Here is an 11,292-nt window from a genome sequence, read left to right on the forward strand (position 1 = left end):
GTTACCGGGCTGTGACGCTATTTATAGAAGGCTTACGTTCTTGGTGCGTATGCCTCGTTAGATCGTGAGAAATACATGGCTCCTATAGTATACATCACGACGAATTACCACTCTGACATGCCATTCTGGAAAAAGAAAGCTTACGATGAGATTAACGCTTGTGCTGTCAACCTTCTCACTGTGTCCCTTAAGTCCCATTGGCAATCGTTCCCGACACGCAACGCTGCTTTTGCATGTTGCAGGTGGCGGCGGAATCACACTACACCTGAAAGAAATGGGCGGCAGTTTGTCCAAAAGGCGAAAACTAAATCGTCTAGATGTGATGGTGCGGTTTACCGCTTGACTTCAAAGGTGTTGGGTGCCTTGTGAGATTATAAGGGCGATGCCTGGCTCCGTCACCGCCGCTTATGAGTAAAATGAAAACCGATAAACATGCAAGTAGAGAAGCTTTCTAGTATATCCCCGAGCACCTCTTAGGGGTCTGAATTCCGGGCTTTCCTTTGCAGTGTTCCATTTTGTGTTGCAGTCCACCTGGATGCTGGAAAAAAGCGACGCAATGGCGATTCCTTAAAGTGTGTTAACCCACTATCTATGATTATTGACTGATCCTAAGATGCAATGGTTGGCTTGCAGGAAAAATGTCTTGTCGCCACTAAATGCCGATAAAAAAAAAAAAGCTATCTGCGGATTTCAAGACATATTGGTTAACGCGGGAGACGACACGGAAGCTTTTTGCCAAGATTCGTGTAGTAACGCGAGATAAATATGTGCGAATTGATTATAATACAATATTGTCATTATCTAACCACCAGAAGTCGTCAAATATCCGTCCAAGGATGGCTTGCGCATTCCCAGAACAGCTAATTGAACTCATCAAACACCACTTAACGATATATAAATACGCATAAATGGACGCATACCTAAGCATTTAACCGCCAATAAGTGGCCCGCATATTGTAGCATTTAGTCTCCATTTTACATCGCTGACGAGACCAGCTGAATGCCTGGTACAGCTTTCATCGTATATTAATTCGGAGGCACTGAGATACTCGCAAACGCCATGTGGCTAATTCGTGTGCCCGCAACGTTGTATGCTGAAGCAGAAGCCTGACCTAAAGCTTTGCACAGATGCCAGCGGGGAGCATTAGTGCATGGTGGTGGTTGCTCAATTGGCTCTACTGCTTGAAACCTTCGCGGTGTGGCCGTGGTAGACTCGTTTAATTTCCGCCAGAAGCTGCACATTATGTGCGCATTTCGGCGAGGTGTTTTTGCATCATCAATCTGGCCCTTGGCTGCAAGAGCCCGATATCGAACGTACGCATCGGCCTGTCGTGTGACTTTCCGTCGACGTGGAACGTTAGATTCGTACGACTTTGTTTGGCTCTTGTCTAAATGAAAATCCAGAGATAAGACAAGGGACGAAGACGAGGGGGTGAAATCTCTCCCCCCCCCCCCACACACACACACACACAGCGCTAACTTCCAAGAATTTTATTAGAACAACGCACAGCTATTTATACACGCTATCTTGCTGCAACACCAAACGACAGGAATAAATTTCAGCGGGTCGAAGGAAAGACAGTTTCTTGTCGCACAGACAAATGGGGTACTCAACAAAGCGCTTCCTCATCTAGCTATTCGTGCTGCCTTCATAATCTCACCAGTACGCTTGGCTTTGCTGTTTTCCATACAAAAAAAAAAAGAAAAAATGCTAGCGGAAGAGCTGCTTACATTTGTGTTTACACGTATTGCAGTGTACTACATGTAGCTCGATAAGTGCTTTTTGATCGGAAAGGGCAAAGACAAGCGTTCACGTCAGTAGGGACTCCGGAGCTTTTCTTTGAAGCAGGACTTGGTTTGTTTTGTTATTCATTTGTTTATTTCATGTTTTATTTACATATCAAATTTTATATTTCTTGTTTGTATTTGGTCCTATTTTGACCTCTTCAAAGCTGTATTTGTTAATGCATATAAAACTAGAATTGAAATGGGTATCTTTATAAAGATGAGAGAGAGAGAGATACTCTTTAATGAAGAGCAGAGAATTTAGCCGGCGTCATACACATAAAGATGCTCATTTCATACAAAATGCTTTACGACTGACTACGAAGCCAAGCAGCTCAGCCCCACTGCGCTTTAAATTAATAACGTCCTAGAATTGAAGCGTTTGTCAGAAATGTGATCTGAGTGCAAGCAGTTTGAGACTGGTGGAGGGGCACTTTCCCCTCTAGAGAAATCTATGGGGGGGGGGGCCTTCCTTGTAGAGTCACTGGAAAATTTTCTAGTGACTCAACCCCCTTGCCCCCCGCTGTTGCCCCCTGGTGTCCGTGCAGGTGAAGTTATCGGAGCTGCAAAAACAGCTGGTTAGGGAGCGCTTGTATGAGCTCCGCATGTGTTTACGTGCCCAACAAAAAACTTGCTTTCCTTCGATCCTGCTGAAATTCACGCGTGCCTTTTGATGGCGCGTCGATGAAGCGTGTATAAATATAAAAAGCCCTACGTTTTCCTAATAAAATTGTTGGCAATTAGCGCTATGTGCGTGTCAACGTCTCGTCGTCGTTCCCTGTCTTTTGGTGCGCTTTGGCTACGCGAAAATCAACCAACAAGCACAGGTTTCGACGCAAGCAAGCATCCGGAGGTGCTTGGCAGCTTAGCCACAGGAATAACGGAGAGGAAAAGTTAAATCCGGATTACACCAGTGCTAGTGAGGATTATCAGCGCCGACTGGACCACATTGAGCTTTTGCAACTGTTGTATTTGTTTTCAGTGCTGCTACCACGCTTAGGCTTGTGTGTGTGACGGATGTGTTTATGTTTTGGGAGGGTTACAACGAGCGTTTTATGGTGCGAGAAATGTCCTGGCACGGACTTGAACATCCTGCTGTGCAACGCGTTTGCTGACCGTGTCCCGAGAGCGTTTTTTGAGAGCGCAGCTCTTTGGCGCCCGTTCCTGCGTTTCGCGGCGTCGCCGTTGTCCCTCGTTACCAGCTCCGCAGTTGGCGCAGCGCGCTGCTCTAGCTGCGCGCGCTCCGGACGCCATTTCTCCCGCACGCCCAAGCAGAAACGCATAGCCGCCGCCGTCCGCCAGTTTTAATGATTTCGCATTAAAACTGACAGTCAGTCATACAACGTGACGCGAAAAATGTGCGACAGCGTCGCGTTTTAACTTCTCGGCGTCGCTCTACTCAGAGGGATCTTGTTTCGCGTTGGCGCTGGAGCCCAAGCCGTTACTTTTGCGGTCGCCGGGCGCGACGGGCTGCTGCTGCGGCGTCTTCGCCATTGCAAGACGAGGTGGGAGGAACGGAAGTCGGCCATACGTCCGAACGCTTCGAAATCAGAACTCGGCTTGCACGACGCAAGAGGCTGTCACATACGCGGCGACCGCACTATCGTGGCGTGATCAGGAGGAACAATCAGGGCGCAGCGTGCAAGTATTACTCCTCTACCCGCACGCAGTGGCATCACGGCGCGAGCCAGCCGGAGCTTTTTCGTCACGAGTGGCGTCCATGCTGCTAAGGGCGCAAAGGAGGTTAAAATTGCGCTCAACACTGGACGGCGACTTTGCCGAAAGGTGACCACACAATGCTGTCGCATCAAAAAAAAAAGGGGGGGGGGGGGGGGAACTGAATTAGAAGACTGACTCCTTCCGCTTTTCAGAGACAAAAATTATTCACTTCCATGCCCACAGGTTCGTGCGTCCTAACAATTTCGATGCGCACATCAATTAGCGAGCCATCTTGCCCACTTTCCTTTCACAGAAAACAAAACTGGTTTAAACTGTTTCATTTGATTCCTTGCGTGGTTAACCTTCATTATTCTCTACACACCGGGCCACAACTATCTGTGGATGCCGAACGCGCGTGCCAGTCTAAAAAGCAAAAGGAGAGGAAAAAAGTTCCATGCATACCGTTTAAATGAAAAGGCGGGACCCGCAAGCCTTTCGACGGTTTATGCATGAGGCGTAATACTGAATACGCACATGACTTTTCACGCACTGCACGCGTGTTCTTTCATATGTCGAAAACCGAAACTTCCTAACATAAAAAGTAACTCGAAAACAGAAGTCAAAGCGGGAGAGACTAAAATATCCAGACCTGTCAACAAGCGCGCCAAGTCTCGACACTTGGAAGGCTGCTCGCAGACAGACAGTAATAGTCTGAGCAGTTTGGCAAACCGCGCTCCGAGCGGCGGCCCGACGCGGCGCGTTAACTTGTTATACAGGCAGCGTTTGTAACCGGTAGCGACCTTAGCGAGCCATCGCCGGCCTCGCCGGTTCGTTATCTGCGTTAGTTTTCTCCGTCCGGAAGCAGCGCTTCGTTTTGCCGGTTCAGAAAAGTGATAACGGGGACCGCCAAGGTCTCTGTTACCGCTGGTACTTTACTCACTTATCGTTTCGCTGCGGATCGCTTGCAGTGTGGTAATTTTCAGCCAGACTGAAGCAAAAGAAAAAGAAGTGAGCGAGAGCCCGTTCATCGTCCCTGGGAGCACTTTCTGTCTCACGTGTTCGCATGGATGCGCTAAGGGTGCACGGCTGGCCCTCGGAACTGTCGGACAAGCCGCCAAATGACGTCTGCGCTAGAATGCTGTATAAAGATGTCGTGCTGTCTCTCGCCCTTCTCTCTTCTTTCTTTATTTTATCATTTCCAACGGTCAAAAGTTTTGCACGATCAGTCATTTCTCACCTGTGATGCAATAAAGGCGCATTCGGAGGCTTGTTTTTATCTACCTCAAATTGCAATATATTGGTAATCGCTGGTTTGTCACCGCAGTGGCTCAGTGGTTAGTCGTTCGGCTGCTGAACCGAAAGACGCGCGTTTAATCCCGGTCGCGTCGGTCGAATTTCGATGGAGGCGAAATTCTAGAGGCCCGTGTACTGTGCGACGTCAGTGCACGTTAAAGAGCCCCAGGTGGTACAAATTTCCGGAGCCCTTCCCTACGGCGTCTCTCATAGTCTGAGTCGCTTCGGGACGTTAAACCCCATAAACCATAAACCGTAATCGCTGATTTCAGTTTAAAAGTGCTTTCACAAGTAAACTACAGCCGACTGAAGCGATCGCGTTTGTGGCCTTACGAAAGCGTGTTCGCGGTGGTTTAGGCATCTTCATTTCATTTCATATTATTACCCTAAAGGCCAAGGAGGGCATTACATAGGGTGGAGGCATCATCAAACATCATCAAAGCATTACATTGTGTCATCACACGTTTAACAATATCAACAGTTAAAGAAAAAGAAAAAATTTAGTAGGCGTGGTGTACACAAGTAGCATATACAGCGGTAGCATTTCCATACATAAGTAGCATATGCATGAGTCATTTAGAGCACTAGTAAAAAAAAAAAAGTCAGTAAAGCAAACGACGTAAAACAGCTCTCATTCGGGTCGGTATTTCTGCCTAATAAGTTAGTTGAGCGACCAAACTGCCTCCAAATTTTTCGATGCTCGTGATGCAAATATTATCTTTATGAAGGGCTTTCCATTCACTAATCTCCATATGAAGAAATGAAAACCGTAATAAATTTGCTGCCTATAGCAAGCTGTTGGCAACACAGACAAAAGAAAATCTTCTCTTGCACAGAGCCGTGAGACACTGCGTTGCACTATTAGGAGCTGTTTGCCTTTGCTTTGCGAGAGTATGGATGTGACGCAAGGTCTGGCATGAAAGCGCGGTCATACCGGACAGTGCTGTCTCTCGTCCTTAGCTTAATAAAAAGCTGTACCCAAACTTTGTTCCAGGAAAGAGACCTAGACCCTCCTGAAACTCATTCCCCAAGCAAATTTATCTCTCCTATAGGGGCCTGAGTGCAACACATAATGTGCGTCCTTCAACCCAAGCTGTGGCCTTGTTGCCGAGTATTCGCCTCATATGCGTAAGGTTCTGGGTTTGGATCCTAAGATACCGCAGGGGATATGCAGGTTTTCTGATGGGTGTGCCCCGCAAGGTGCCAGGTGGCCAGCTTTCTCAAGGGTGATACGCTAGAAGGTTTAGATGCGGGCTACCAGCAACAGCTGTCATGAGGCTGAACTGCCTGCCGGCTACGGAAGCACTGACGAAGTCTTTACGTTACGGAGGATGACGAAGTCCTTACACGCCGTGGCGCTTAGGCTCATTAGACCCCGAGAACAAATTGAAGTTAGCCTGTATCGATAGACTACAGTATTTTAACGACAAATAGACCACTCTCACCGAAAACGGAGCTTTTATTAGCTAGAAAAGAAAAAAAACAGATACAGGCGTCGCCATCAGCGGTCAATTTCGCAAGTAAACTGCAAACGCAGACGTCGAATTTTCCTTCGGGTATACCAGCGGCTATGCCAAGGGATATACCGCCAATTACTTCAAAACAGAGGCCACCAGTCCTTCTCGGCGTCGACGTCAAGAGATTAAATTGAGATTAAAAGTTCCCCAGTTTCCTGTTAACAAAATGATGGAAGCAAGGAAGGTCTGTCGCATGCCATTCGTACAAGAAATTGTTGATCGAGCGAGAGGAAGAAAATAACGAGTCAAATCCCCGTGCGCCTTCATTTTTTTCTGTTAACTATCAATCCTTCTTTAATTTGTTCTTGACGTTGAAGTTCGGTTCTAGCTGAATGTTTCTCGACGCTCATATAGGCTGGCAGTAGCTGCTGCACGAAAACTTTCATCTGATTTGCCTCCACGAACGTAACTAGCTCGGTTACTTCATATACCTGACGCCCGTGTCGTCGTCATACGAGCCGACGATACGAATCGCGTTGTGTTAGAGAGCGAGCCATAGTAACCGGACAAGCCAGGAGCTGCCGCACAAAGGTTGCTAGATGTGATCGATATGACTAACAAGCGCTCGCCAAGCACAAAAAAGAAGCCATACTCAGGAAGCCGTACGCATGCAGCCGATGATGCTGGAGGCCCTTGCCTTCGATCCATCATGTCTAGTATAATCCTTGGAGAATTAGCGAAACGAGAAGCGGCGGCCGATACTCAGAGCTTATTTTTCTCTTTATTCGTTATGCTACGCGCGTAAGCGTTACAATAAAACCATAGAAACAACACATACAGCCATACACAATCGCCGAAAGGAAATTTAGCTACGTATTTAATGCAGGTGTAGCAGGGTAATTGGGACACGCACGCGCTCCTCCCTGTTCTTGTTCGCAAGACTTTATCAAAGCAGGTAATGAGATTCTTCTCATCTGAGGAGTAAATTGGCTGCTCTTCACGGGCATGTAGTTATTCCCTTGACACAAATATCGGGCCAACTTTGTTCCTTCTTTTAGTACTCGAATGATTCGAGTTTCCCTGCCATCTTGGTTAGCCCAGTTGATAAAGCGGCTGCCCTAATATAGCCTGGCGGTGACCCCAGCTTTGATCCAATTAGAGGAACAAATTTTACTCAATTTTCAGCATTCCATAAAGTTACTATTGAATTCAGTGGAGCGTACTGAGGAGCGCTGTGTAGAATTACGTGATATCCACACGGCTGCGTTCAGGTGGTTGTTAACCTTAGAGAAACTTTTGCCTTTCAAGTTAAGTTGTATGCCATGGGAACGGTTATATTTCGCTAATATCTTTAAAAAAATGCTGTCGCCGGGATTGTTTCATTTTTTTTTTTTTTTTGGTTTGCTTTCCTGGCTATAAAACCAATCGTGGCTGTTGGCGCCAAACCGCACCCGTTAAATTCACTTGAAAACCTCAGAGGTTTTTCTCGCACCGCGGAGGCAAAAATCGATTTAGGTCGAACCACGGAGATCTCGTAAGCCGCAAGCGCTTCATCGCACCGTTGTCAAGAATGGGTATCTCCTGTTGAGCCATGCTCACCTGCACAGTTGATGGCTTTTGGTTGTCGGCTGTTTTTACCTTGCACCGCACCGTACCAGACCTTACGCTTTTATGTCCCATTCGGGCATTCCGTCCTCGCTGACAGATGACCACGCTTACTGGAGGTGACATGCGTGTCGCTTTGCTTTATTGGTTGTGCGGAAGCAGGTCTTGGCACGTGTATATGTGGCGCCTCCGAATAGCGCTGCGGCCAAGCGGCTAAAAATAAAAGAATGTTGGAATGAACACCCCTCAAAGACAAAAGTGAAAAGGATTAAAGATTTCTAACGCTGTTTCCTTTGTTTTGTACTACATAAAACATGGCAGAAGAATAATTTTTGCACGGACCACTTGACAATCATGAAGAACATATATTTAAAAAAAACATAGGAGGCGACTGTCCATAATCGGTGCAGAACCCATGATTGAAACTGCCACATTTGTTTTAGATACTGTGCATTGCATTCATAGCTACGTATTCATGATTTTCATCGCCTACTTTCGTGGCGATCGTGGAAACGACGTGGATCGTAGATCGTGGAAACGACGTTAAAGGCTTACTACTCGCCAATGTTTACTCATGCAGAAGTGAGCGCCTTCTAATCAAATGATGCTGTTGATCGTAACGTTGACGGTTTCGCTAAGTACGTGTTCCACCACAATGCTTGTAGGGCGCTTTTATTTCTTCGTGCACCTGCGCCTTTTCTTGTGCTGCTCGTACGGGATGTGATGTCTTCGCAGTGGCGTGGCTGGCGTGCTAACGCGAACTCAACTCATCTCAGTAACCTCCTGTCGCGGCGAAATGAGAACAGCCAGGAGTGCCAGCGGGGAGGCGGTGATTTATGCCCGCTGCTGTCACCGCGTCCATCATGGCTCTCGAAGCTTCCCCGACGCCTGCCTGTTACCCTGCGACTCATTGTCATGACCGCACCGTGCAGGACCGCTATCTGTCTCTCCTGTTCAGAGAGCGTATCTGGACACGTCAGACGAAAAAACAAGATGGCTAGCATATCTGTAGTAGCCGGGCAGGCCCCTTATGGCCTTTACGGAGTAGGGCTTCGTTGATCGGGGCGCGGCGGAACGATGGCGGGTAGGAGAGAGGCGGAGCGGGGCGATCTGCGAAGCCTAGTATTAGGCAAACGCAAGAAAAATGTTTGCTGTAGGACGTTCGGTGCTGTACGTGGTAGCCGGGCGAGGATAAGGACTGGGCACCTAGCCCTCAATGGTTGCCAAACCTCCTGTTTCACAACTCACGAACACCTGCTTATAGTTGATGTTTCCTTATCAGTGTCATCATTTAACTACACTAAAGGTGCCGTGAGGGACATTGCATGAGGAGGGGAGGGGGGGGGGGCATATAGTCAGTAAGCGGTCTTACGCAATTGCAATTAAATGACTGACGAAAAAAGGGTGAAACAAACATGGCAAATCGAAATAGTTTGGTAGAAGTAGAACACGGCATAAGCACGAAGCAATACAGATTAAATGAGCAGCTGTGGCGGGTAATCAATAAAGGAGAAAAAATTGCTATTCTAGCTGCCTTGTCGATCAGTAGCTGCCTAAATATGAAAGAATCAGTCCTGATGGCGAGGTCTGCGGGAAGGTTATTCCAGTCTTATAGGCACTGAGAAGGAAATATGCTTTTAAGCTTCGCAAAACCTGTATGCCCATAGAGTCAAATAAACGGCAAGATTATCGCAAATCAACTTGTGGCAGGTTGTCAGAAGACAAAGCATCGAAATGTTGCGACGAAGCACTACGGCATGAGGGCCGAGCGATGACTTGAGGTTAGCAAGGGTGAGCCGAGTTTTATGCTGTTACATGATGAAACGGGATGCGCGGTTTGCATGGCCTCAGGTGAGCGAAATAAATAGGCTTGGCGATGGTTTTATATTGTTGAGGCATATTCAGGCTTAGTGCCATTTTTATATGTCGGTTTTTAGTTGCATAGAGGACGGAGGGGACATAAAAAGTGGTCTCCTGATAAAGTCGAGTGACCTGAAAGCATTTTAGCACAAACTTTGGTGCTTATCCAAAGCTATGCGGCCCACCTCAAGCTTCTGCAAAGCGCAACAAAGGGTCAAAGCAGTTACGCTTCAGCATTGAAAAAATATAGATATAAAACAAGCATCTACAAACTCTGAGTGTTGACAGTGGCTTATAAAGGAAAATATTTCAGACGGGAGTTCTCTGCTAGTGTGCAAGGGGCTTTATTCGTGGCCACAAGTTTCAGCTGACAGGAACAGAAGGCGCTGCGCAAGCGGCTGGCGAGACTCATCCAACTGGTGGCTGGAAGAAAACCGTGGCCCATTGGCTTGCTTTCGCTCCCAAAACACATGACAGCTTAAGTTAAGCAATGATGCTAGAGAGCACTGTTAAGTTTGGCGAGGCTGCTGCCAGGTGATGGACAGGGGGCAAGAGACGTGGCTTCAAGCCCTGCACGAAGGCTGCACAGAAGCTGCATGAGCGTGGGTCAGCCAGACACCACTTCGACCTCTGCTTCTCGGGTCTGGTGGGCATTCTGCAGCATGGCGTTCATCCTGATGGTCTCGTCCATGGCAGCCAAGTAGGTCTTCTCCGAGGACTTAAGAGAGCGGTAAAACCTTTCGTCCAGCGATCGCAGCTCCTCCTCCTTCAGCAGCAGTTCTTTGCGCAGCAGCTCTCCCTCTAACTGCTCTCCCTCCAACTGCAGTCGATGTGCTCCTCAAGTCGCCGCGACCACTCGTACGCCTCCTCCCTCTGCCGACGCAGCTTCACTCTCTCCTGGTCACACCGCGTATTCTCTTTGCATACCGGGTCAAGGTTGGGCTTCATTTCTCCAGTCTCGTTGTGGTCGGTGCGCAGATGTCCCTGGACGTTTTCCTTTCTTTCAGCCAGTTTCACCCCGAGCTCGTTGCTACCACTGACGGCCAAGTGACGGTCACTGCCGTCACTATTGTCAACTGCAAACCAAGAAGTCCCAGCTGGCTGCAGAATGTCATGGCTGCAATCCAGCTCGCTGTCTCCACTTTCAATGGAGGCGGCTGCGTCCAGCATTGGCGGTGGTTCAGCGAGTGCGACGTGGTCCTTGCGCGGTGAGGAGGCGGCTGGGGGCGAATGGTCATCGCCCAATCCTTCACCGCTGTCCATGATTTCAGAGAAGAGTTCAGAGTAAAGCTGCAATTGCGACGCACCAAAGAGAGCATTAGTTTTGAGGAAGGCTTGGAAATTTATTGCATGCTGTGCCAGGCCTTACCCGCTGTACTTAAGTTAAGCTTCCGCCAAGGGCACCTGGAACACCAGCTGAAACACGAACTGAGGGAGGAGCAGGTTTTCCCGCGGGGTACAAGCGACGAGCTCTGAAAATGTTTGAGAAAAGAGGCTTCACGCAATGACGAATGACATTCCTGCCCTTAAAGTCCTGGGTATGTATATTTCGCTTGTGAGTAGTTAACAGGGATATGCTTGGGGTATTATCTTGCTTAATACGACTCTCACTGTCTGAAACTTTATCTGCGGC

At 48.0% G+C, this 11,292-nt stretch overlaps 1 protein-coding gene across 2 annotated transcripts in view; it reads right to left on the reverse strand.

Annotated features, from left to right (window-relative positions):
- Nucleotides 1-10,026: 10,026 nt before the first annotated feature.
- The window catches only part of LOC149350214 (uncharacterized), a 15,643-nt gene continuing 14,377 nt past the window's right edge, over nt 10,027-11,292 (reverse strand). For both annotated transcript variants that reach the window (XM_089579182.1, XM_089579181.1), the window contains exons 3-4: nt 11,029-11,131; nt 10,027-10,949 (exon numbers count right to left, since the gene is read on the reverse strand). In XM_089579182.1, coding sequence (XP_089435308.1) covers nt 10,461-10,922 — 462 coding nt within the window. In that variant the 5' untranslated portion in view covers nt 10,923-10,949; nt 11,029-11,131 and the 3' untranslated portion in view covers nt 10,027-10,460. The remainder of the gene's footprint in view (nt 10,950-11,028; nt 11,132-11,292) is intronic.

This window comes from Amblyomma mixtum, chromosome 3, assembly GCF_055824585.1.
Source record: "Amblyomma mixtum isolate Tamu chromosome 3, ASM5582458v1, whole genome shotgun sequence".
Taxonomy (NCBI): Eukaryota; Metazoa; Arthropoda; class Arachnida; order Ixodida; family Ixodidae; genus Amblyomma; species Amblyomma mixtum.